Raw genomic sequence first — 25,279 nt, forward strand, 5'->3', positions numbered from 1 at the left:
CCTGAACTTACAAAAACAGCTAGGAAATTCCAGTTCCAGTCTCAGAAGCATCAACGACTTCCCCAAAACGTACAACCGGCCTGAATTTAGAGGGATTTTACGGCCAGTTTATCTTTTCCTCTAAACTGCAGTGAGCACAGAGGGAGCCTGGGTGTGGAGCCCAGAGGAAATGTGAGAAGAAGCCCAGTGGAGATGTTCTGCTGGTCCGCACCCCCCCAGGTCTGGAGACCCTCGGCGGGCACAGCCCATGCCCGGCTCTGTCTCCTGGAAGTGGCAGGCAGGTTTGAAGGCAGAAGCCCTGAGCAGGGAGCCAGGGGAGGCAGAGCAGGGCAGGGGGAGCAGCAGAGGCTGGGAAACCTCCAGAACAAAGGTGCACAGCTCACACATGCTCACTGAGCGCTTCCGGAGCCCGGCGGGCGGCTGTCACTGCCAGGGCTGGGGCTGGCATCCTGCGAGAGCCCAGCCACTCACGGCGCGGGGGAGGGCACGGACCGTCAACACAGCCAGAGCCAGCCCCTCCCGAGCTGCCGGCCCCAAACCCCGCCACGGCAGCCTCGGGGGGCCCTGGGGACCCCACTGCGGGGCTGCCTGCCCTGGGGAGTCCGCAGGATGCTGCATCCCGGGAGGCTCAGCCGCAGCATCCCCTTCCCCAGGTCAAACACCGCCTAAAAGATCAGGCAGGAAGGCCCTGGGTGCTTCACCCAGGGACAGGTCTGGGGTTCCAGAGGAGGCTCTGTGCGTGTAACAGCAGCACAAATAGATTTAGTGCAGAGAAGCTTCTATTTAAATTATATTCGCAGTATTCCCAACAGTATTTGCTGCTTTATATAATTTCCCATGCCTTCTGCGTGCACTAAATGTTAATTTTACTATGAAAATGGATGGTACCTCCTCTTAGAAGCCTTCCTGATAAAGCACACCTACACAGCAGGGGTTTATATAAAACCACGGTGAAGCTGAACTTCATGGAATTCTTCCTGGGAAGTTTAGTCTAACGTTCTGTACAGAGCAAAACGAGGAACAGGAATATTTGTACCAGTTACATAAACCACCCCGTCCCTCAGTGCACGGAACACGCAGAACTACAGGAGCTTTGGGGAGCACAGTTTGTGATGCGGGATCAGCGAGGGCTTGTGCCGGACGAGAAAGGCGATTGGAATTTCAGCACCTCTCCGGACGGACAGCAGTCAGGGAAGGAGCCAGGGCTCACACCGCGTCCATCCAGCTTTGTATCTGCATCCATCTGATGGACACAGGGAATTCTGGGCACTCAGATGACACCCAAATAACAACAGAGGGGCCCTACACTGACATTAATTACAGGACAGGAATTCTGGAGCAAGCCAAGGAAACGGATGATGCCAAATCCTCCCGTGCAGAACACACCAGGCTCAGCCCTGTGACCACGTCTCCCTCCAATGGATGTCTCCAGTAATTAGCACATCCCACTCCTTGCAGCTCAACAAACACAGCTCGCACTCGGCAGGCAGGATTTGGGATAGGAATGGGTACAGCGCCTGGATTCCCCTGGCAAGGACAGGGCCCTGGTCCCCACGTGAGGTGCCGGGACAGCGCAGGGGTGTGCGGCTGTGCACGGTGTAAGCTCCAGTGCCGTGTCCTGCTGTCGATCCCTGTGCAGAGTAACAACCTCCACTCTAGGACAGGCAGAGGCATCTCTGTTTTCCCAACACACCAGCTTTGCCTTCTATTAACTGGGGAAATGAGCCATTAAACTCTTAACCTTAATTAACCAGAGAATTCCAGCCATGCCACTACAGGAAATGATGTGACAGAGCTCTGGGATGGGACAGGAGGAGCCCAAATCTGTTAGCCTTTGCCCAAAGGAATTGGGGGAAATTTCACACAAAACAACGTTACTCGTGTTCTGAGCAGGAATAAAATTAGTCTGGATGGATGAAATCCATGGCCAAGGGGAAAACACTGCTGGTGACGGTCAGGCCCAAACTGCTTCGGCTCCTCTGCATTCCCTTGGAGCACCCATCCCAGACCTCCATGGCACCATGAGGGAAGTTTAAACTTTCCAGTTGAATTCATCCTGCCCCAAGAAGGAAGAGCCAGCCATGGTACCCAGGGATGTGTGGGCACCTGCTCCTCCACTCCCAGTCTCCCGTGCCGGGTGCCCACAAACGCTGCTGTGACGTTGGACACCATGTGGGGGCTGACTCACAGACTCCATTAGAGATTATAAGAAAACCATTAAATTATTTTTTTTCCTAAATCCAGGCAGAAATTAAGCTCGGGGTTTCAGAGATTAAAGGCCAGTGAGATTATGATTTGCCGTTTCCAAAAAGGAGGATTTCCTTAAGCTGGGAGTTGCCTCTTTTTCCTTTCTCTTCACGGAATGCCTGACAGAGCCCTGGGCCAGATGGGAGGCACCAGCCTGCGAGCTGCAGAGCTGCTGCAAAGGGCAGATTTTTCCTCAAGAATCTCCCTAATCTTGGATGTTTATGGAATGGCTTCATGGGAAGCTTTAAAAATCCCCAAACACCTAAAATTCCTTACCCAAACTGCAAAATGGAGGAATACTTGTAGAGATTTGGACTTAGGCCTGATTTTGGCTGTGAAAAATTAACTTTCCAGTCACCCACAGTTCCTTGCCTGTCCACTCCATGCCTCAAATGGAAAGCTTCCTCACTGTCCACATGAACCTGGGACTTTTTTCCTGTAATTGCCTCTTTCTAAAGGACTGCATATGTTGAGAGCCAGCAAAGCAGTGAAGTGGGAGAGAGCAGGGAAGGAGCACATGAACAGGATGCCCTTGTGGCAAGGCTGGGAGTGCTAGAAAGAGAAGAAATCAAGTTTCTAAGCCCACTTCTGCAATGTTCAGAGCACACAGGGCACTGCTGGAGGTCGAATTCAGCTGCACCTGCGTGACCACCTGGCCAGGAGCTGCACAAAGCTCAGAGGCCATGGGGAAGGACCTGAGCATCGCCAGGTCACTGCTCCAAGCATTCCATGAGAACAACCCACAAGAATTCCACCAAAAGGTGGACCACTGAGCTACAGCGGGGATGTCCTGATGGAATCAGTGTCACAGCCCCTGTGACACTCCACAGACCATGCTGAAACGGCACAGAGAGCCTGTCTGGGGGCACTGAGTCCATTGTGCTCCTCTGGATTGCAGCGAGAACAACGAACCTTCTATTTTTAAGTTTACTTGAACTTAAAGCATTAAGACAGACTAAAATCTCCTGCCCCTGGCAATGGTGTTGCAAGTGCTTTCTGCTCTCCTTGCATCTGCTGCACACTCCAGCCTGCACTCCAGAAGCGTCTTCAGATTCCCAATGACGAAAAAGAAAATAACCCCCCCTCACATCCTGCAGAAATCAGATGTGCTAACACCAATTACCCTGGTCACAAAGACTTCAGGGGCCGAGCAAGTTCTGTTTAAAAGGACCCATCCAATTCAGATGCTTGTTTCAACCTTATGTAAGCTCCCCTTGTCTGAAAAAAATCCCAGCCCCTGGCCTAAAGGAACAGGCCGAAAGGTCTTCACTCCTTAATTTTATTTCTCAGCTTTTGGGCTCACTGTTGAGCCTGGAAAAAGGTAAAGAAAGCAAAGCCCAAACTGCAGAAAAATCCAAGCCAAGTCCCTTCCTTGGGGGAAGAAAAGTGCTCCCTCCAGGCACTCTGACATTAAATTGCAGAATCTTCGCATGTCTGGGCAAAGTGGTGTGTAAAAAAAAATATTACCTGCTAGAAACTAAAACAAAATCCTTCTGAATTCGGGGTGAGTGTCCCCAGTGCGGTCCCTGAGAAATTCAGCTGCAGAAGCTCAGGGGAACTCTTTGGTGTGAAAATCAAAAGGTGCATTTCAGCACCTGCAAGGGAATGAGGAGGAAAAGCAATCGGCCAGAGCTCCCTGCAGCCTCCTCACCCCCCTCCTGCGACACTTGGCTTCCCTGGGCTTCTCCTTGTCAAGACACTGAGAAAAGGAAAAACCATTCATTAAGAAGCTGACCCATGGGTCTCATGTTCCTCACACAAATTAACCCAGAGAATTGGATGTGTTTCATATAAATCATTTTCACCCCCTCTCTCTGCCTCCCAAAAAAAGGAGAGGGAACAGCCTATTGAATCTGGCACTCTTTTAATGAAGACAACAGTGCAAGCCAACCTAATGAAGTAGGAATTCCAGATGGATAGCAGTAGGTGTATGAATAGAACATAGCGCACTCATTTTTATCAGCAATATCAGCATTAAAAAATAAGTTTATAGCCTTTTTTACTTTTTTTTTTTTCCTTTCCCTGAGTGAGGCAGGTGAATGCCAGTAGGCTCCATTCCCTCTCCCAGCTCAGTGGGATTCCTTGCAGTGAGAGTGAGCTCAGGCTGCTGCCTTCCAGGAACGGCCAGCGCTGCCCTCCTGCAGCTGGTGACAATGTGTGACAGCCAAGGGGACCCCGGCTGTGAGGGATCACAGGGACAACTCCCCCTGTGTGGGACACACAGGCACAGGAAGGCACCTGGTGGTGCCGTGCTGGCTGCTCCACGCAGCACGTTTTCCGTTCTGTGCTGGGGATCAGCAGCACCAAGGGGAAAATCCAATGGGATGGAGCTGAGGTTTGTTGTGCTGCCCGGAACACCAGGCCCTGCAGCACTGGTGAGTGCTTCAGGTGCTGCCTGAAACAACTAAACAGAGAAGGTGCCTTGCAATTCACTGCGTGCCCTGCGTTATCCTGGGTCACATCCCAGGAATTCTGCAGCGCAGCAGAACGGGGAGGAAGGGGTTGGGATCCCCTCTGAACACACTTCTGTACGAGAGCACAACTCCTTGGCTTCAGTGGGAGTCACCAGAGCTCCAGTCAAGGAACTCTTTACTTCTCATCCAGACTAAGCTGGAGATTTCACAGCCTGAGCCTGGCTCCTGGAAAATGCACTCCTACTTTTCCCAGACACGGCACTCTGGCCGGTCCTTACCCACACTCGTCTTTCCTCTCCCTGCCCAAATTACATAATAAGCATCTGTATTTTTTTTTTCCGTAAGTCATCTTCTCACAACAATAGAAACTATTGGAGCCCGAGATAACTTGATGAATTTTTCCTATTATCTAAGAGCTTAGTCACTCAGGGAATTAGTCATGTTCAAAATAACAGCCAGGCTCAAAGAGATTCAGAGCAACCATTCCAGAGCAGAAGCAGCTAATGTCATAAATACATTAAGATGTCAGCTTGAAGCATTTCAGAGATTTTTCAAGAAGTGTTTAAAAAAAGAAAAACCCTTTGATGAGATACAAGGAAATTGGGTTCTCGGCAGTTAAAAACACGCTGTGGTTTGTAAAGGCTGCGGTGCTCAAACCTTGAAACCCCGAGCAGGAGGGACAGATGGACCTGGTGACCACATGGGGTGTGTGGCTTCACAGCAAGCACAGCCTGCTCAGAGCTCCACGAAATCCTGCTTCCCATGCCTGTGGCACCCTCCCAGGGTTTTCCAGACATCCCTGATGTATCTCAAGAGACAGAGGAGTTATCTGTGTGCCCCTTATCCAGCAGGAACTGGGGCCGGAGTCATGGAAATGGAGCCAGGCCTCCTCCCAGCCCCTCCTGGGACTGACACAGGACACTCATCAGCATGGAGCAGGGATTTATCCAAACATTTTCGTTTATCACAACATCAGCTCTTTCTTAACCCGGACGTTTGGCACAGCAGCACCAGCAGGAGGCTGTCACTGAAAGGTTAAAGCAGTCCCAAAGTGGGAGAGAAATGGAAAACTGAACAGCAACTACGAAAGAAAAATCCCACAAGGAAACACATTTGGTGGGATGGACTTTGGGCTTTGGGGGCTCCATGGCACTGCAGCATCCACAGAATTCTCCAGTGCATGCAGAGCTCAGGCAAGCCAAGCATCAACCTCCAGTGACCGGAGACCTGGATGAACAGGAACAACTTTCCAAACTTTCCACTCTGCTGTGGAAAAGCCCTCTGTGCTGAGGCCACAGGGCATGGAGACCGGGCAGCATGCTCTGCAGGACAGCCACAGCACTCAGGAGCTTCCCTGGGACTGCTCCAGCACAGCCAGCGCTCCCTGCTCCCTTTGATCTCTGCAGGAAAACTGCTCTGGGCCTCTTCAGTCCCATTTTTTCCCTAATGCCTGGATACCACGAGCTCCTCTTTCCATCCTGCCCTGGCCTGGCTGCTCTCCACCAGCTGCTTATCCAAACTTTCAAAAACGAAACTCAAACCCAAACTGCTTTTTTTCTGCTTCTCTTTTCCAGACTTCACATTGAGGTTCTTAGGATTACAGAGTGCAAAGAGTACTTTGTACTTCCAATACCCTGTGATTTTCAGACTGAGAAGTGGAAAAGAATCACTGAGGAACAATGCTGCTGACCTGCCCCACTCAGGCATCTCCACTTGCAGCATTTGGTGCATCACTTTGATCCACTGAATTCATTTTCACCATATTTTAGGTTGTGATGATTTACAAGAGTTTACCTTTTGCTTGCAAGAGAAAAGGAAAATATCGACAGCAGCTTGATTTTAAGTATTTGAACAACAGGCGACATAAAAGTATCACAATTTATGGCTGTAAAAGAAAACAGCTGGGACTGTATCTACTGAAGGTGATGGCTGCACTCCACCTGGACTGTCACAGGTGCAACACTAAACCCAGAAGGAGACCCTTTGTGAGGAAATACTATGGAAGATTCCCACTTGCGTTACTTGTAATACAGTCAAAGATTTGAGAAAAAACTCTGCCCTTGTCAGATAAAAAACTGTTCCAGAAGAGGCTGTATTTTGTCCTGATTTAATCCAACTCATCTAATTACCATGCTGGATCAATACCCTCTGAAGAACGCCAAACCAAATAATCATTGCACTCACACACTGCTCAGATGTGCAGATTGATTCTCATCACTACCAATGACAATTAGTTGAATTTTTCTAGGTTAGGAACAGATACTAGAGAGTTTAGCAACGCGGTACCAGTGAAGCATGGAAAACACCCCCATGGGATGCCAGCATAATTGGCAAAAGATTAATTGTTTAAAAAATGGGAAGCAGCACATGCAAAGGAGGGAAAAAAGAAGCTCCGACAGAGCTTAATATTATGGAATAATAGCTTGGGTTCAGGGGCTGGTTTGGGAAAAAAAGCCACCTGCCACAAGAACAAAAGGTACTATCGCTTGCAAAGCATTAGTGACATGCTTCTCGAAGATGAGTAACTCTGAAAGGGAGCAGATCTTGAACTCAAGCTGAGAACAACAGAAACCAGCATTTTGAATAAATCAGTGCTGTGCAGAACTTGGAGGAAATCAGGCTAAACCCCAGGTTTTGACCAATGTGCTTGAGCAGAACAAAGTCCAGGGATGCTGCCAGAATAAATGTATACTGCTGGTCTTTAGCAGCACACAGAAAACAATACTGGAGTCAAAAAGACAGCTGTAAAACCACGACAGAGACTCAGTGCCCATGGAAATGGGTGCAGTGATGCTCTGGATGAAAGGCTGAGGCTGTGCACAGCGTGGCTGGCTGTGTGAGCTGAGCAGCCAACCTTCACTCAGGAGCAAACAGAGCTGGTTGATAGTTCCACAGTACATTTTAGCCAGCAGATTGAGGTAATAATATTCCCACTGAATCGCCAAAATACAGCTACTCCTGGTGTGGAATAACTCAATTGTTTAGCACAATCCGCCAAATGATCAACATCTAAAGTACTAATATCTCAAATAACTTACCAGTGGGGACAGCAAGGAAAATCTGCATTGGAGGGAACATTGCTATCCACACCGGCACTTGGCCGGGACATCTGGACCAACACGTCTTGTCTTGCTAAAGGAGCAGAATTTGTAGGGACCAAGTGTTGGCTTTAGGTGCTTCCAATGCCCCTGTGCTCCCAGGACAGGAGCCCCTGACCCTCGGGCCGTCCATCCCCAGGGAAACAGACTCCTCACCGCCTGGGATTGCAAACATCTCTGCTGGATTTATCTTATTTGGTTCAGTTTTACTTTGCTGGTTTGAAATAATTTTTTATTTTCAGATATCTGGAGATATGTGGAGTATCTCCAAATACTGCTGAGGCTGTTGAACTGCTGTATAAAATACTAAAAACCACAGCTCTCTCTTTTATTTTTCCCTTGTTAGAAGGAGCTATATTGGCAAATTCCCGCATAGAACCTGCTTCAAAATCAACTAATGGAGTTTTACTTTCCCCTAAAAATATATTACAGGCTATTCACTACTACAGTAACCACTGTAATTTCTCTCAAAGAGAAAGCAAAGATTAGACTAATGAGAACAGAATAACACAGCCGGCAGCAAGGAAGGAATCTGGGAAGACGAGAGGGCAAGAAAGTGTCAAGTCTTGTGCGGTGTCAATTAGAGAAGCACTTTATCCTGCACCATCCCCAGCCCCTCCCCACCGGGGCTCGGCAGCCACCTGGGAGAAGAGGGAAAAGGAGGCAGGAGCCTCATGGGGCTTCCCAGCACCACTTTTTATCCCTGACAACGGGAACCGGCACACGGCGATTGGCGATGCTCAGACACGGGCGGAGAGGGGCAAAGTGCGGGACAAGGAGCATGAGGAAGGAATCCCATCCCTCAGGATGTTCCGAGGGTGGGGAGCGGCGGCAAAGCCCCCGAGGTGCTGCTGGGTGGCAGACGAGCCTTAAACAGGACCCTAAACAAACGCGTGTTCTGCTGCAGGCTGCTGCCCACACCGCACATGGCTCTGCCAGCGCCGCCGGAGCCTTTCGGGAGCACAAATCCCGTTTTGCGGGGATCGGAGAGGGGATGGAGGGCAGGAGGAGAACGGGCAGCGATCCCTCCCGAAGGCTCCCCGCTGCCAGCAGCATCTGCCGGTGCCCCCGGAGCCGGAACGCGGGGGCCGAGCCGGGTGACGCCAGCTCGGCCTGAGCCCAAGCGGTTCCGGAGCCGGGAGCAGCCCGCAAGGATGCCCGAGCCTCCCGCGGCACGGGGAGCGCAGGGAAGGGCAAACCCAAACAGCCCTGCACCGCCCAGCCCCGCACGGAGCCGGGGGGGAAATGCCGCCGCAAAGGCAAGCCGGGCAGGGAGGGCGAGCTGGGGCGGAGGAGGAGGAGGATCTCACTAACAACCGCATCGCTTCCCGGGGAAGTTTCTCAATGAGACGGAGGGGCCCTGCCGAGCTGGGGGAACTTCCCCGCTTCCCCCCGGCACACGCAGCCCTCGGAGCCGCCTCAGCGGCGCGCAGGGCGGCAGGAGCTGCTTTGGCGGAGCTGGCGGGGCTCAGCCGGCTCTGCCGGAGCTCCCCACGCCGGAGGAGTGTCTGCCAGGCTGCCGCAGGCGCGGGCAGGGACGCCGGGCTCGGCGGCACATCGGGCTCCCCCCGCACCGCAACTCATCATCCGGCGGAGGGGCGCATCTGACAGGTCCCGGCTGCCCCAGCCAGCCCTGTGCCGGCACTCCTCTCCTCCAGAGCTCTCCCACCACACACCCCACACGCCGGGGAACCGGGCAAACCCTCTGCTTCTCCCCCCCGGACCCACCGGCTCGCCCTACGGATCCCCCTCCCCAGCCCTGCCGCTCCCTCCCACGCCCCGAGGCAAGCCCACCCTCCTTCCTTTCTTTTAATTTCTTCTTTTGCTCAGCAGTTTGGGAATGCAGAGTCTATAAAATGGCTACAGAGTGATCAATGCTTTCAAGGACAGGGAGTAAAGGAGGAGTCAGGAGATAGGACGGAGGTTCATTTCCCTGTCAAAGTACTGCAATAAGAGGAAAAGAGAAAGACATAGCTACCTGAACTCACCATTCCTGTTCCATCCCTTAGCCACTGCATCTTGCTTCTGATGATGTCCTTATTATCAGGGAGGGGAAGGGAAAAAAAAAAAATCCCTACTGCCTGGCGAGAGCTGGCAGGAAAAAAAAGAAGCCCCCCACCCCCACCCTAGCCTGGAGCTTTCAGTCAGCCATCCCTCAGCCCGGCAATCCCGTGCCTGTCAGGAGCACGTTATTAGCAGCCTCCTCACTACCTGGGATTGTGCTTATTTATTTCAGTCACGGACCGAGGGATTTGAGGGGAGGGGGATGTCCTTTTTTTTTTTTTTTTTTTTTTTTCCCTGCCGTGCTTTGAAACTCTGCAAGAGGGGAGGGGAGTGGAAGGGAGGGGTGGGAGGGGGGACCGATGCGAACTTGGGCAGGGTCCCCGCAGGCGCCCAGCGCCCCGGGCACGCCGTGCCCTCCTGCCGGTGGCCGGTCACCCTCGCCCCCGGCGCTGCAGGACGCCGGCTCTGCAGAGCCAGCACATGCTCCACGCTTAGCAAGGGGCTGGGGATTTTGCTGACGTTCAAAGGGCAGCAGGTTCTCATTCTGCTCTCCACATGCAGGATGAGTCCCCTTCCCACTGAAAAGCAAAGCTCCCAGCCCAGCCCAGCGCTGCACCTGCCCGGGGTGATCCTCCCCCGGCACCGCCGCCCTGCTCCCCACTCTGGGTGCTCATCCCCTGCCTGCTCCCCCGGATTTTCCCCACTCTCTGGCCACAGCCAGGAAACGAGAGCCGCGCTGCACAGTTAAGAAAGCAAACACACTCGTTAAGCGTTGCTCATCGATCCGGCCACCCACCACGTCGAGGGAGAGGAGATCACGGTGTCTGGCGCTGGGTAGAAGAGGCGGCGGCAGCATATGGGATGTGTAGAGCCAAGTGGGAACCGGGCTGAATCCTGGCGGATCCTCCAGCTGGGACACGCACATCGACATGGTTCTCCCCATGGCGGGGACAGGACACGGGGCTGGCAGGTGTCGGCCAAGGCCGCTCACGGCGCCGGTGGCGCAGCCCCTGCCGCCATCCCGGGGCTCGGTGCCCACAGGAAGGGGCAGCCCGGAGGACTGACACACCCCTGAGTACAGGAAAATGCCCCACCGATATTCCCAAAATCCCCTCTTTGGCAGCCGAGTCTGCAGCTGGCTTTAGGGACAGGAGAGGGCAGGTAGGAATCGTGGAGACGACGTGGGGAATGGCTGGCAGCGTGCTCTGGGCACAGGCAGGACACTGGGGACACTGGACATGCTGCATCCACGCACAGGATATGCTGTAAAATCTGCGGAGAAGCTCCAATCTCCTCAGTTACAGCTGCAGAGGATTTAGGGTTGTGTTTGCATAGGTTTTTTCTCCATGCCTCAAGGGCAGAAGGGCATTTGGATCTCCCGCTCCTGGCCTCCAGAGGAGTCAACATTTTTCCTGCAGCTGGAGATTTTGAGTCAGGCAACAACACGCAGCTCCTCGTGACTGCCACTTTCTGCTGGTCCTGGGCCATTCAGCAGGATCAGAGCTTAGGTGTCTTCACTTATTTATTGGAATGGGACAGAGCAGAAGTGCAGGCAGGACTGAAGGGATGCTGCCCAGCATCTCTGCTCTCCTGGGGCCTCACACAGCCTGCTCCAGTTCCATCAAGCCATATTCCATCACCTTCTGTACAGGCACTGACAGCCGTCATTATTCCCAGAGATGGCTGACAAAAGAAGGAGTCAGGAGGCAAAAGCGTATAGCTGTCCTAAGTTTGGAATTCTGCCTAAGTTTCAAGTAACAGAAACACCGGGTGAGTTATTTACATCCACAGGAGGGCCCCAGTTGGAAAATCCCACCTCTGACAGCCAGTCTGGAATGTGTTGTCAATCAGGGTCCTCTCGGGGAGAGCCCCATCCCCTGCAGCAGGTGATGGCCATGGCTTCGTACAGCCCTGCAATTCACATCTCACAGGTACCTCACCTGTTCGGGATGTCAGAGCCAGCACAACCTCACCACCTGATTCAAAAGCTGCAGGGGCTGGGAGGGCTGGGACAGCAGAACTGACTGACAGACAGACATCCTGAATGGACATTGCTTCCGAAACTGGGACTAAAAACAGAGCAGTGATCAGGTTCTCTCTAGCTGAAGAGTAAATGGGGTTTTTTTCTACCAGGAAATATTAAATGGGATCTACACTGTTGTCAGCACACACACACAGAGAATACAACCATGACCCTCCTAAGCACAAGATCAGCTTTAGACCACGCACTGCATCATCCCAGTAACTCCACGCACTTTGGTCAAAGCTGCACCCTGGCAGTGCAGATGGAGGGGGATTTGTCTGGCACATCCCACCGTGTTGCTCTAATTGGGAACATGGATCTGGAGGAGGAGGATTTCTGTGGAGGACTGTTACACACGAGCACAACGATCCCAGTTTCTCTCCTCCTGCCAGCTGTTGATCAAGCCTGTCAATAAGGCTCATGTTCCACTGTTTCACTTCCTATGCCTTGTTTACACTAAGCTGATTTGAGAAGCAAACCAAGAGTTGCCAGGTTAATTCTTGCTCCCTGCAAAGGTGCTGAAAGGCAAGAAAGCCCAAGATCAGCCAAATCTCTGAATGGGCAGCAGGCTGCACACAAATCCCATCCTGCCCAGAGCAGTGGGGCAGCCGTTCTCCCTGGCACAGGGAACCTCAGAGAGAACCCAGCTGCATTTCCCTGCCAAGAAAATGCACCTCTGCTGCCTCATTGTCAATGCAAAGCGCTCTGCAGGCAGCCAGCGGGCAGGGGACCAAGCCCAGAGTCCCTGCCAGAGCAGGGGGAGCAGGGAAAAGCCACCTGTGAGCTTCTTCTGGGTCCTGTGCAGGGCCGGGAGCTGGGCTCTGATGATCCTTGTGGGCTCCTTCCAGCCCAGGATATTCAGGGATTCTCACATTCTCCACTTCCCCACGCTGGAGGGAAGCATATTCCAGGGAAGAGCACCACATGCTGGCTCCTGCTGCAGCCCAGCACACCTGAGGGCACAGGGGGCTCAGTGCCCACCCAGCACACCCCAGACATGGAATATCGCCAAGCACAGCCCCGAGCTGGGTGTGAGTCACAGAGCACTGTGGAATTGTGCCACGGGCACTGCTCTGGTAGGAAAACCCACATTGCCCGCAGGGAAACAGAGGCAGCTTTCAGTGTGTGCGGGTTGGACACAGAGCTTGCACTGCAGGCTCCTGCCCTGGGATTTAGCTTGTGAAAAAATGGGATTTCTACCACCTGAGCACGTCCCACTGGGGAGGCAGGGATGGGGCTTTCCTCAGGTGGTTTGTCTGGGGGATCACTGCAGAGGAAATCCCCAGGAAGAACTCGTGGGTTGCTCAACAATAACGCAACGTGCAGGCAGTCTCAGCAGAGCTGTGGTCTGGTCATATCTGACCTGTCACAGCCTCCAAAAATTTCTCTCTCTCTCCTGCATAAGAACCAAAATCAGCTGGTGTGCTTCACCCTCAGACAGCCCAGTCCAGTCTGGATTCTCCTTGTGACTGCCAATGATACCAATAATGGGCAAGAACCTCACAGGGGAGCAGAGAAGTGAAGGCAGGGAAGGAAGGGACAGTGTTTACCCTCTGCGGTAGCAGTGACTGCCTAAATTGTCAGATTAATGCCACTTTTCCACGTGTAACTTATTTTCTCCTGATTCCTTGCAGCTGGAGAGCCACTCAAAAGCCAAGCGACTGGGTATGAGCAGAAGGACACTCAGTATCACATCACAGTGAAACAGCAAAAACAGCCTCCATCCTTGTGCCTCATCCAACACATCTGGAGTCATGGAAATAACACACAGGAGACTTTACCAACATTTCCCACTGCAATCCAACTTCCAATCCAATCCTCCCAGAGCTCACCCTGCTCTCCCACCATTATTTACAGTATTGCAGGGCAGCTTTTGGGAGCAGAACCCTCGTTTGAGACACCCAGAACACAGCCCTGGGCTCCCAAACATGAAGGTTCCTTTTCTTGCAGCCTCTGGGAGCAGCATTGCAAGATTTCACCTGCCTCTCCTGTCTTTTCTTCCTGCTATTGATTTACCACATCACCACTGAAATCTCCTTTAGATCTTCAAGGCCTCCCTTCCTTAATCCCACTGGAAGAGTTTTGCTCTAAACCATCCTCTGGATGTGGGAACCTTTCCCAAAATGCTTCTCCCCCCACCCTGCTGCTGTTTTCATGAGAGGATTTCCCTTCTTTTGCTTTTCACCCACTGCCTTCCCAGCTACGATGCTGCATTGGACAACATCCCCCAGCCAACACCTCCTCATGGAAATTTCAGCCTGGAATTTCCTCACTGAGGCAGGAGAGGCTGGCAGTGCCCTTTGGAGAGCTCTGTCACACGCTGGTATTTCACTGCTGCAGAAGGCAGATGTTCTTCATTCCATATCAGAGAGCACAAATATGTTCCTGCAGTCATTGTCTCTACTGAACTGCAAAGAACAGGCACCAAATCCTACAGGTTAATTAATGAGAAAGGAGGGGAGTTTGTCTAACCTCTACTAGGATTTCTCCAGCCTGGCTTTATAAACCAATCAGCCACGCTACACAGCTATGAAACACATCCCTTCCTGCAAGGAAAAAAAGCCCAAACCCCATGGAACAGTCTCATAATGGCCCAGTGCCTTTCTGATTAGCACAGCAATAACAAAGCGCTTCGGGCTCTTGCAAAGTATTATTATTATTTATGGTACATTACAAGGGAGTTTGTTTGTTCTTTAATAGGAGCTGACATATTCAGAAGCCCAGATACGAGTGTCCTCCTGAACTAACTCTGACACAAAGATAGTTTCAGTCATAAATTATAGAATCATAGAACCATAGGACTGGAACAAGTGCCTGAAATGCTTCGCTCTGATGGATGTGATTGGGATCTGGCTGTTTACCACAGCAAGGGAGAAAGATCATTACCTGAGAACCAGGGGCTTCCCCTCACCTCCCAAGGTGACAAGGTGGCCACTGGCAGGGACACCAGGGCAGCCCAAACCTGTCTCTCCCTGCTCCAAACCCCTTCTCCAGTCTGGATCAGTTGTATGCACACTCCGTATGCTGGTAAAACTCGAGTTATTTCTAATTTAATTATGTGCATTGGGCATTATTAATTAATTGCAGTATTTATATTTAGCAGTCACAGTGCAAACAGCCCCCATCTGGCTCCAGGCAGAGGTGTGTGGCACACACAGCCTGCTCCATGGGAAGGGAGGGAGGGCATGGATTGGGCATGGAATGGGCATGGCCACCCTCCCACAGACTCCCCTCAAAAGGGTTTTTTGTGGGATTTTACAAAAAAAAAAAAAAAAAAAGCCAGCTTCAGTTTTGGAGAGGATCAAAACAAACTGGAACTTTTATGAAAGCCTTAGTGGGAAACCACAGCTTGGAAACCTGTTTGTAAAAAGCAATTTTTTCATTAAGTAACCTGTTCAGTTCACTGCCCACAGTCTGCTAGACACACAGAGGCTCCTCCCAGCACTCTCCAGTCCATCCTGCCCTTGGGAAGGCAGGAAAACAGACAAATCCTGGATCTGCCTCCTTCCAAAACATCTCCTTCAAGATGGTTTGCACGTTGTTTACTATTCTTTCTCCTGTCACCCCCGCCTGACTGACAAGACTCCTGATGCCTCAGCCCATTTGATTTGCTAATATCGCTCAACTTTTTCCATTTGCAAACCTCCCACCTCTGCTATAATGAACCCAAGGATTCTGTTGCCAAGGAACGCTCTCTGTTGCCATGCCCTCTGCTTCAGAGGGGAAAATTAGTAACCTGCAGACAAATTAAACTCTTTGGGTGATGAGGAAAGCACCCCAGTTCAGATCCCCAAGCCCAGTAAAGTCTCTCCAGCATCCAAGTCTTCTTTATATCCATCTGTCACTAGCACTGCCCTAGTTCTGCTTATTTAGGGAAAATCCTGTGGAGATTAAAAAAAGGAATAAAACTAAATTTGAAACTGAAAGGGCTTTACAAGCAGCCCAATGCTCATATATAAATTCATTTCATTTGTGTACTAAGAGATCTTAGCCAAAAAAGGTATTTTTTTTTAAAGAAAACTAGAGCTTAGCATTGCTGTTTGTGAGAAGATTGACAGGGAAACAATAAAGGCTGCCCTGGGTCATGCATTTTGAGGTCATGAGGGACTGGCAAATCCATAAACCCTGAGGCTGTGCTCGTCCCTGGTGCAGAGCTGGCCCTTCAGGCGAAGGGACATTCCATGCAGCAGCCCGGGAGCCTCCAGGGCCCTCAGCATGGGCCTGTCTCATGGCCTGGGGGCCCTCACAGCCCTGCCCTCTCCCAAAGCCAACAGCCAGACTGACACCTGAACTCTCCTGCCTGTCCCAAACCCAACAGCCAGACCCACACAGAGCTCCTGCCTGTCCCAAACCCAACAGCCAGACCCACACAGAGCCCCTGCCTGTCCCAAACCCAACAGCCAGACCCACACAGAGCCCCTGCCTGTCCCAAACCCAACAGCCAGACCCACACAGAGCCCCTGCCTGTCCCAAACCCAACAGCCAGACCCACACAGAGCCCCTGCCTGTCCCAAACCCAACAGCCAGACCCACACAGAGCCCCTGCCTGTCCCAAACCCAACAGCCAGACCCACACAGAGCCCCTGCCTGTCCCAAACCCAACAGCCAGACCCACACAGAGCCCCTGCCTGTCCCAAACCCAACAGCCAGACCCACACAGAGCCCCTGCCTGTCCCCTCTCCCCCACCCACAGCCCATGGGGATCTCACCGGAGCTGGGTGCCGTTGGAGGAGGCAGCCCAGCCTGGTCCTGCGCCCACAAATCCACACAAACCCCTGGAACAGAGCTGGTTTTCCTGCCATGGAAAGCACAGCAGTGAATTGGCACGGCCTGATGCAGGCACGGCACAGCTCCCACTCGAACCCGTGGGATTCCTACCTCAAAAACAGCTTTACAGCTTGGCTCTCCACCAGCAAAGCACAAGGCAAGGGGGTTGGTCCCCCAGGACCCCTCATCTCCACCAGGCAGGTGAGGGCTTTAACAAGCAGCTCGTCCTCATGGCCACAGTTCATGGGAATGCAGGGAGCCATCGGAGGAGCCTTTCACATTCACTCAGCACTCCTCTCCCTCTGCTATTTAATTCCAGCTGTGACCCCTGGCCTGGATGCTGAGCTGAAGCAGCTCAGCTCCCAGCCCTGTTTTCATGGCCTCAGTCAGTCTGAGTTACCAGGACGTGTTGGGAGATCCAGGGGTGCAGGGAGGAGGACACAGCAGAGCAGGGAGGGCTCCTGGAGCAGCCCAACCTCAGCCCTCCAAGTGTGGGGTGTCCAGTGGTGGGCACACAGGACAATGAGGAGTGTTTTGACCAGGATGATGTACATTTAGTCCCTCCATGCCCCTTTTTGCAGTGTGCCTGGGTCAGGTCAATCTCGAGGTTTCTAGTGCCCTCCTGCACATTTCCCTCCCTGCTTCCCCTCGCCTGCCATCAGCTGTGCCAGCCAGGGCACATCTGGGCAAGAGAAACAGGAGGGGAAAGGAGCAGCTGAGACCAGCCCCAACCTCACCAGGAGGGCATTTTGAGCTGGGGCATCATCTGCATGGATGCTCCATCAGCCTAAGGAAACCTCTTTGCTGAGCCTCTCTATTAACTGCAACTATTCACTTTTAGAGCCAGCAACATTTCTCAGAGAAATGTTCTCCTTCAATACTTCAGGCTGCTAAAGCATCGTGAGGCTTCCCTTCTGAGAGAGCCTTGCCTTGAGTCACCCTCTGGAATCAAAAGCAAAGCAAAGAGATTTTCTCTTCCCCACCCACCATGTGCAGAGGGATGTCAATTCCCCTGACAAACAGCACTGCAGACCGAGGCCTGTGGCTCTCCAAACCACTGAATGTGCTGCTTTCACTCCCAGCTACTTTTCCAGACCCCTCCAAATCCTGCAGTCCCATCCTCAGACTTCCACGGGTCCTCCTCACCGGGCTCAATCTGCAAAGGAAAGTTTCCATCTTGTCTCACTTTCAAAACTGTATAAAATTCACTTTCTGACATTGCCTTCCTAAAGCTCCCACCCTGCTCCCTCCCCTCAACCCACAACTCCTTGCCGGTGTCCTTTGTTAAAACTCATCTGCCTACAACAATTACCGCCTCGATGCTTTAATTCCAAACGAAAGCAGATCCCTCCTGGGCTTGTTTTACTCTCTCGGAGGGAACGGGCCGTGGGCTCCAGGAGTGTGAGCCTTGCCAGGAAGAAGGGGAAGGAGGCTGGTGTCCCGCGGTGCCGCGCTCCTCGCGGTGCACTGGGCTGTGGGTAACGCGAGCAGACAGGCTCATCCAGCAGCAGCCAAAGGTTTCCCCACGAAGCCGTTTCACAGCAGGCATGCTCGACACAAAGTACAGGGTGTAAAACACGGACAGGGAGCACCGAACATCTTCCCGAGCGTTCGCAATCCGAGCCTGTGCGCCGGCCGAGGGCTCCGGCAGCCAGATCTCAGGAGCAGTTATGAAACTACCCCGGATGAATGAAGGGGTTAAACCCGGCTTTGGGACTGCCTGGAAAGCCTCGGTGAATTCCTTCATTAAACACATCCCCACACGCAAACGAAGCCATAAATATGTGGCATCTTCTCCCTCTAGTGGCTGGAGGCTCGGAAATGAAGGGGATGGAACACGACCCGGCAATTTCGGGGAACAAAAGGGATGGCCCCGGGCTGCCTGTCCCCCGGAGCCCCAGGGAGCCGGCAGGAAGCCGGCCCGGAAAAGGGATCCCACTCTGTCCATGGTCACTGCCCTCTGCACTGTGAGGGGCTCACGTTCTCCCTGCTTCCACCAGGCACCTGTGGGTTACCGCACCAGTCACCTCCCTCCCCTGCAATGCCCCCACTTCATGAGACTGCTCCCTGTTCATGCCCCACTGCCAGGAACACACAAGAGCCACTCAGGATTACTGTCACCTGTCACCCCGCACCAGCCAGGCTGCCTGCTCTGTTCGCTCCTTGCAACACCTCCGAGCTTGTAGGAAAGCACGAGACACGGAAAGTCACCCAGAGATGCACAGAGATAACATCAGGGAGACAAACCAAGGGAGTAACTTGGCATGACACGGGAGGAAAAGCTCAACAATGAACTGTTTCTGAAGGATTTTAAAGAAACACCAAGCTCTGCACTACACCTGAGGTTCCCAGATTCGGTGACATGGTTACTCCAGTTATGGGAGTGCTGGAACTTGTTCCCACATAAGCCTCACCCTTCCTCTAAGGACAACTAGCAGGGTCCATGACCTTCATTTGCAATAACGAGCGCTGTTTTTAGGAGGACATCGTCCTTGGAAGGAAGACAACAACATCAAAACCAGTTCAACACAGCTCCTTTCCACTAACTGCAGTGCAGCTCGACCATTTCGTGTATTTTAGCTAAAAATCTCAAGACTCTCTGTCAATAATGCGCCATTACATCACCAGAGAATTTGTTTGTGGGTATGAATGTGGACGAATATCCTCAACAACAGCAGAAATGTTCTTACAAAAGGTCAGGAAGAAGGGAAGAAAGAGGAGATGGATGCTATCCAAGCGAGGTGGTGGGTTTGATTCAAAGATAACACTTGCAAATATTCTCTGCAGTTTTTCCAAGCTGGCACGGCAGTCAGAAACACACCTGAGTCTTCAACAGCCTTGGGAAAAGAGGGGGAGTTTGAAGTGGGAAGGCCTCAAGCTTGACACAAACAGGAAAAAAATTCCAGACGGAAAAAAAAACCACCCAGAAGGAAAAAAAAAACCATCCAGAAGGAAAAAAAACCATCCAGAAGGAAAAAAAAAAAACATCCAGAAGGAAAACCTGTTCTGAACTCACACAGGAAAGCTCACCAGAGGTTCCCACGACCCCTCTGGCTCTCTGGCCATCCTTTCAGGCACTGCTCTCCCACCAGCCCAGGGGGATGTGCTGTGACAAGCCTGGCAGGGACTCCTGTGAAATCAGATCCCCAGTTTGACCACAGACACCCCAGTGTGATTTCTGAAGTGGATGCAAACCAGGATACGTCCACCCAAGCAGTGCCTGCACGAACCAGAGAGGCAGGCAGGCATTCCAACCCACAATTACACCCAAATCCCATTAAACCACATTTAATCCAAATCCCATTAAACTGCGCCGGCCTTTTCCTGCTCCTTCCCCGCTACTTATGATCCATGAGTCAGGATGCCTCTGGTTTTTACCTTCCAAAACTGTCCCTCACCATTTGGTACTTGGATTGGCAGTGGAGCTTGTAATTAGGTCCCAAATGTGCCACCACATCAGTGCTGACTACAAGGGATTACACAGAGGTAAAGACTTTAAGAGCCCGTGTGATGTGAAGTCTGAACACCATCCATCGCCTTCTGGAGTGCTAAATATACCCATATTTCACTATTTACTTGTCTGCTTAGCTATCTCAGGAGCAGTCTGTGGCAGTCCCTAAAGAAGGCACTTTGCTATCTATATATAATGTGCTTAGCAATTTTTTTGCCACTGAAGTTGCACAGATATATTCCACACGGAGCTTTTCATCCTTATAAACTTCAACGTGGGAAAAAATCGACGCTCCACTTATCTTCCCAGGTTCTTAGAAAGGGATGCTGGCAGGCAGGATGAGTGTCCTAACGCCTCCAAGCCTGCAATTCCTGTAAACTGCCAATTTTTACCCTCTTAAGAATATGGCACGACAAGTAAGTGAAACGGGCAGCCACTGGAAATTTCCCTGCCTTCCACCTATGACAATAGATTTTGTGGTTTACCCTCAATTTGCACAAAACCCAGATGGACATACAGTCCCTCAGCAAAGAAATCAAGATTATTTGTGTAAGCCAGGTCAGGCTGCAAGAACAGGTGTTGAGATTTCCCCTCAAAGCTAAAGATTCTGGAAACACAAGCAGATCATGTGGCTAAAGACAATACCTGAGACTCCTCCGAGCCTCAGCTGTGAAAAAACCAAGGCAGAATCCAAGAGGTGCTGAGATAAATGATGGGAGCGTGGCCCTTGCCTGCTTGCACTCTGCCAGATGGGCCCTTTAATGGCATTTGAAATCCATGAAAAGCACAACGCTGCTCAGCCGAGCTGTGCCTGAGGCTGGAAATGCAGCCAGAAAATTCCCCTGCTGGTGCTGATCCAAGCACTCCACTGCCATTTACCACCTGGATCTGCCGGGGTGGGCTTATTTTGGGAGGGAGTGGGTTTGAAATGTACAGAATTGTTGCTAAAACACCCTTTTTCTTAACTAAGCCGTGTTGTGAGGAGATAAAAATAGCCTGTTGGGGAGAGCAGACTAACTGTGGAGGCATCCCAAAAATATCCTGTGAGAAGGAAAAGGTGTGAATGCAAGTTCTTAAAACGGAATGTGTGGCTTACGCTTTACTCTGCTTCCACTACACAGCCATATGTTGGCTGCTGGGTTCTATTAATAACCTCAGATATTTATATTAATATCCCACTCGGTGTCTGGCTGAGCACAACTTTGGGTTCAGAAATCCTTGATGCCAGGACCTCCAGTTTATAGGAATGCTCAGGTGCCAGCTCTGCCAGAAAGGGAATTTGATGGAGTCTCCTGCGCTAAGAACACGCTGATCCCATGCAATTCATGGAGAGGAAGGAGGGAGGGGCTTCCTCTGCACCTCTAAATGACTCTAATCCCTCACTAATACGTGGGAATTTTTGTCATAAAGGCACAGAAAACTCATACAGAACTTCCAGCTAGCCCTGTACACTTCACATTCAGAACAGCAAGTCTGGATTTGATGTTTAGGCCCAACTCTTGTGGCCTGCCAGTTGTTGTTCCATACACAGTCACACTCTTTTCATTCCCTACTCGATGCTCAGCCTCTATTTCCTGGTGATACATAAACTTCCCAGAATATTTTGGACTTCATGGCTACAAAAAAAAAGAAAAAAAAAAAAAAAAAGAGCATGGAGAGGGAAAATGGCTCATTATGAGCTCTCCTCCCCGAATGAGTTCTTTCTTTTTTCTGTTCTCCCCGCTCCCTTCACTTTTCCTGTATTTCAATGTTATTTTTAACATCATTAACAGCTCTGCTCCCTCACCCCTGATGGGGCCAACCCCTGGGACACCCCAGGAGCTCTCTGCCCCCATTAACTCTGCGCCCACACAAACCAGCCCAGGCAGAGGGGCTGAGCTTTAGTGCTCTTCAAGCATTCTTTGTAATAATTTTAATGTTCAATCCTGTAAGAGCTCAAATCATTTTCCACTCATTTGCAGGAATTACAATATCCCCTTTCTCTTTCACTGAAACAGAGCCGGTTGTTGAGGGCTGCCATTCACTGCAGCCCACAGAAAACCCTACAATAGATTAAGCCCCAAAGTAAAGAGCATTCAAACACCCATTGTACCCCAGCCAGCACAGAGCTGATCACTAAATTGTGGCTCTTGCACAAAACACTCACAGACATTAGAGCTGCCTTTGGTTGTGGAGGGTTTATTTTGTTTATTTTTTTTAAACGAGCTTTCTGAAGAACATTTTCACCTGAAAGCAAAGTGTGGAGACTTGACTACAATTAAAACTTCCTGATTTTTCTATTTGAGCTTTCACCCTCAAAAATAAGGGGAAAACTTCCAGATAGCAGAATGAAAACAAAAATTCATTGTAAATCTGGCTTTCTGACCAAAAACCCCAACGGAAAATGTTCAAACAGCCCTTAAGGAAACCATTCAGCAAAAGCCTGGGTGCCCACTGGTCTGTCCCTGCAGCGTTAGTGATGAATAAAGAGGAGAAAATGGGCAGCTGTCTTGCTGGACACTGTGGTGCCACTGCCTCCAGCAGGAGTTTTACATTTGGGTTGACTGCAAACCCCCCAAAATGTGGCACTGCTCACCCAGTGGCTCTTGGTTCGGCAGCCCAGGATGGGCAGTGGTGCCAGCAGGGACATTCCCTAGGGAATACATCCAGCAGCACTCCTAAATCCCTGGCAGTGCCAGTCCCAGAGGTTCGTGGCTCTGACCCACCAAGGTACCTGCAAAGCTCCCTGAGGATCAGCTCTGTGACTGCAGCTGCTCTGAGCACGCTGGCACGAAAAACAGGGCGATTTATCCTTGATAAAATTACAATTTTTTTTTTCTTTGCCCACTTGCTTTGTTCCCTGAAGGAGATTAGTGCTTTCTTGAGTTCAGGAAGATTATTGAACCCTGCAAACTCAGTGTATGTGAAGCTTGCTGGGAAAGCACCTCTGGTATATTCATAGAGTCCACTGAAACACAGGCTGGCAGCACATTAAATTGCTTCTCCCTGAAAGCTCTTCTCCCACTGAGTCTGCTAATTGTCTGTGCTTTTAGAAGTTATTATTGAATTTAGAGTTGGCTAGAGATGCTAATTTAATCACCCCCCAGACTCCAAAGCAGGTACTGGATAAGCACCACCACCAGAAGCCTCCCTGCACTATTCATTAATCAGGGCTTTGAGGGACCAAGCCCCATGAAAAGCAAAGTACAACCAGTCCGTTCCTCACCCCTGACACTGCCATGATAACCCCAACGCAGCCCTCCTGAGAGCAAACCTCAGCACAGCACCTCCAGTGCTCCAGGACACGCTGATGTGCCCTCAAAGCACTGCCAGTCCCCTTCTGGGCACAGATACTGCTCCTGGGCCATCTGCACAGGAGGCACTACCACTCCCCATCACAGAGGAGCTGCCATCTGTCCCGCCTGTGCCACCCCCACTTAGCTTTCCAAGAATAAATCACTGCTTCTTTACCCTTTTAGACGCATTTTTCCTTAGTAATGTGGTGAGCAGCACACCCCATTCCCCCTGCCCGGGCCAGTGACACCAACTGGGAGCTGCTGCTCCTGTTGTGTTGTGCAAAGTGGGAAGAGCTGACTGTGAATCCTCATCCAGAACCTCTGCTCTCTCCCCAAGAGCTCAGCATTTCATGCCAACCTCCAGTGTTCGACTTCCAGGCTGAAAACACGTCCCACGATATCACTTCCAGACTCGGAGCCAAGCTTTGGGAATCCCAAAGCATCCCTGGGCTCTCACTGCCTCTCCCACTCTGGTCTGTCCTCTGGAGCTGCTCTTTCAGAGCTCAGAGATGCCTTGAACAAGGCACATCCTACCAAAGCAACAAGTCCTTCTCCTTCAGCGAGGCTCTCTCTTATTCCCAGATGTGCATTCATGTGCATCTCCTGCAGGCTTTGGAACCTGCAAATCCTGCACGCCAGAACACCTGAAAGACTCACAAACTGATGTGGTAGGAGGGAAAAAAGCTTTCTTTGTCCATGAAAGCTGCCTGGATGTCTTTGAGACAATGAAACAGCAGGACAGATACCTCCAAATGCCAACTACTTCTCCAGTTTCAAAAAACTGGAGTCTTCGAAAAACAAGTGGATGTGGCACTTGAGGACACGGACTAGTGGTGAGCGTGGTGGTGCTGGCTGATGGTTGGACTGGTCTTAAGGTCTTTCCAGCCTCAGCAGTTCTGTAATTTTATGATTTGACTGATTCCATCCACACCCCGTGACCCCTCCACATTCCAAAAATCCAAGGCACTGATACATCCTCACACAGAAAGGAAAGCAGGTAAACAAAGGAATATATGCAGCATTTTCCCCTGCCAGTCACATCTTTCATCTACTCACCCTGAGCCAAGTTCAACACCTTTTTTCTTTTTGTATCAAATAATTAATTCAACCACCCTGAGTAGAAATTAAAATGACACATAAAACATGAAAGCCATAAAATGCTTTCCAAATATCCTTTTGCCCTCTCACTTTGCATCTCATTTAGTGTCTGGTGTATCGATTGAGCCCATCTCTCTGTGCTCACTACTGAAATTAGACTGGCAGCTCCTCGCAGCAAGCACCAGGGCATTTTTCAACAGCCATTTAGCCAGCTGGCTTTGGTATTCACAGCAGTATGACCAATCCACTAAAGCAGACTTCAAAGTATTCAACACTTAAAATCAAACAGAGGCTTTAGGAGTGTTGGGTTTGGGGCCTGGGTGGTAAATGTAACACGAAAGCTGACAATACACTTCAATTACTGCTGTGTGATGCTAAATTGCCAACATCAAGAGAAGCGGTGCCAGCACAAGTGCAAGGAAATAATTAGCATTTAATATTTCATCAAAACGTTGAATTTTTAAACACTGGAGTTGCCAGGGTTTGGGGGGTTTTTTTTCATTATTATTATTAGTTTTAATTATTTAGCTGGTTTTACAGGGTCCTTGAGAATTGATCCCAGTGCCTCAGGTGGCTCCGATGCCAAGTGCTTACCAAGGGATGCCACACACGGTGTTTTTCAAGGTGCCAGCTATCAGCGAGCTGTTTAATTAAAACCTCTGCTCCTGACTGCCACTCATGATTCATTGGTGAGAAGCACCTTCCCCGGAGCTCACACACTCCTGGGAGCAGCCCAGCCCCTTCTTCAGGCAGCAAGGACACGTCTGCCCCACACCTGCCTTGGGTTTGGTGCTCCCTGCACACAGCTGGGGTTCCCTGAATATGCCCTGAGCATTCCAGCACTGCTGCCAGCACGGACACATCCTGCTGGAGCCCACGGCCAGCCCAGGGGCACGGACATG

The 25,279-nt window shown here is 51.1% G+C and overlaps 1 protein-coding gene across 9 annotated transcripts in view; it reads right to left on the reverse strand.

Moving 5' to 3' along the window:
- The window catches only part of ARHGEF9 (Cdc42 guanine nucleotide exchange factor 9), a 204,612-nt gene that overhangs the window by 114,270 nt on the left and 65,063 nt on the right, over positions 1-25,279 (reverse strand). The window contains exon 1 of one of the 9 annotated variants that reach the window (XM_066202565.1): positions 9,748-10,014. The exons of 6 other annotated variants lie outside the window; for them this stretch is intronic. In XM_066202565.1, coding sequence (XP_066058662.1) covers positions 9,748-9,777 — 30 coding nt within the window. In that variant the 5' untranslated portion in view covers positions 9,778-10,014. Of the gene's footprint in view, positions 1-9,737; positions 10,015-25,279 lie in introns of those variants that run through there. 2 more of the 9 variants (XM_066202570.1, XM_066202564.1) reach the window with 2 other exon arrangements.

Source organism: Chamaea fasciata, unplaced genomic scaffold (assembly GCF_029207755.1).
Source record: "Chamaea fasciata isolate MVZ Bird 193981 ecotype frontalis unplaced genomic scaffold, bChaFas1.0.hap1 SCAF_22, whole genome shotgun sequence".
NCBI classification, from domain to species: domain Eukaryota; kingdom Metazoa; phylum Chordata; class Aves; order Passeriformes; family Sylviidae; genus Chamaea; species Chamaea fasciata.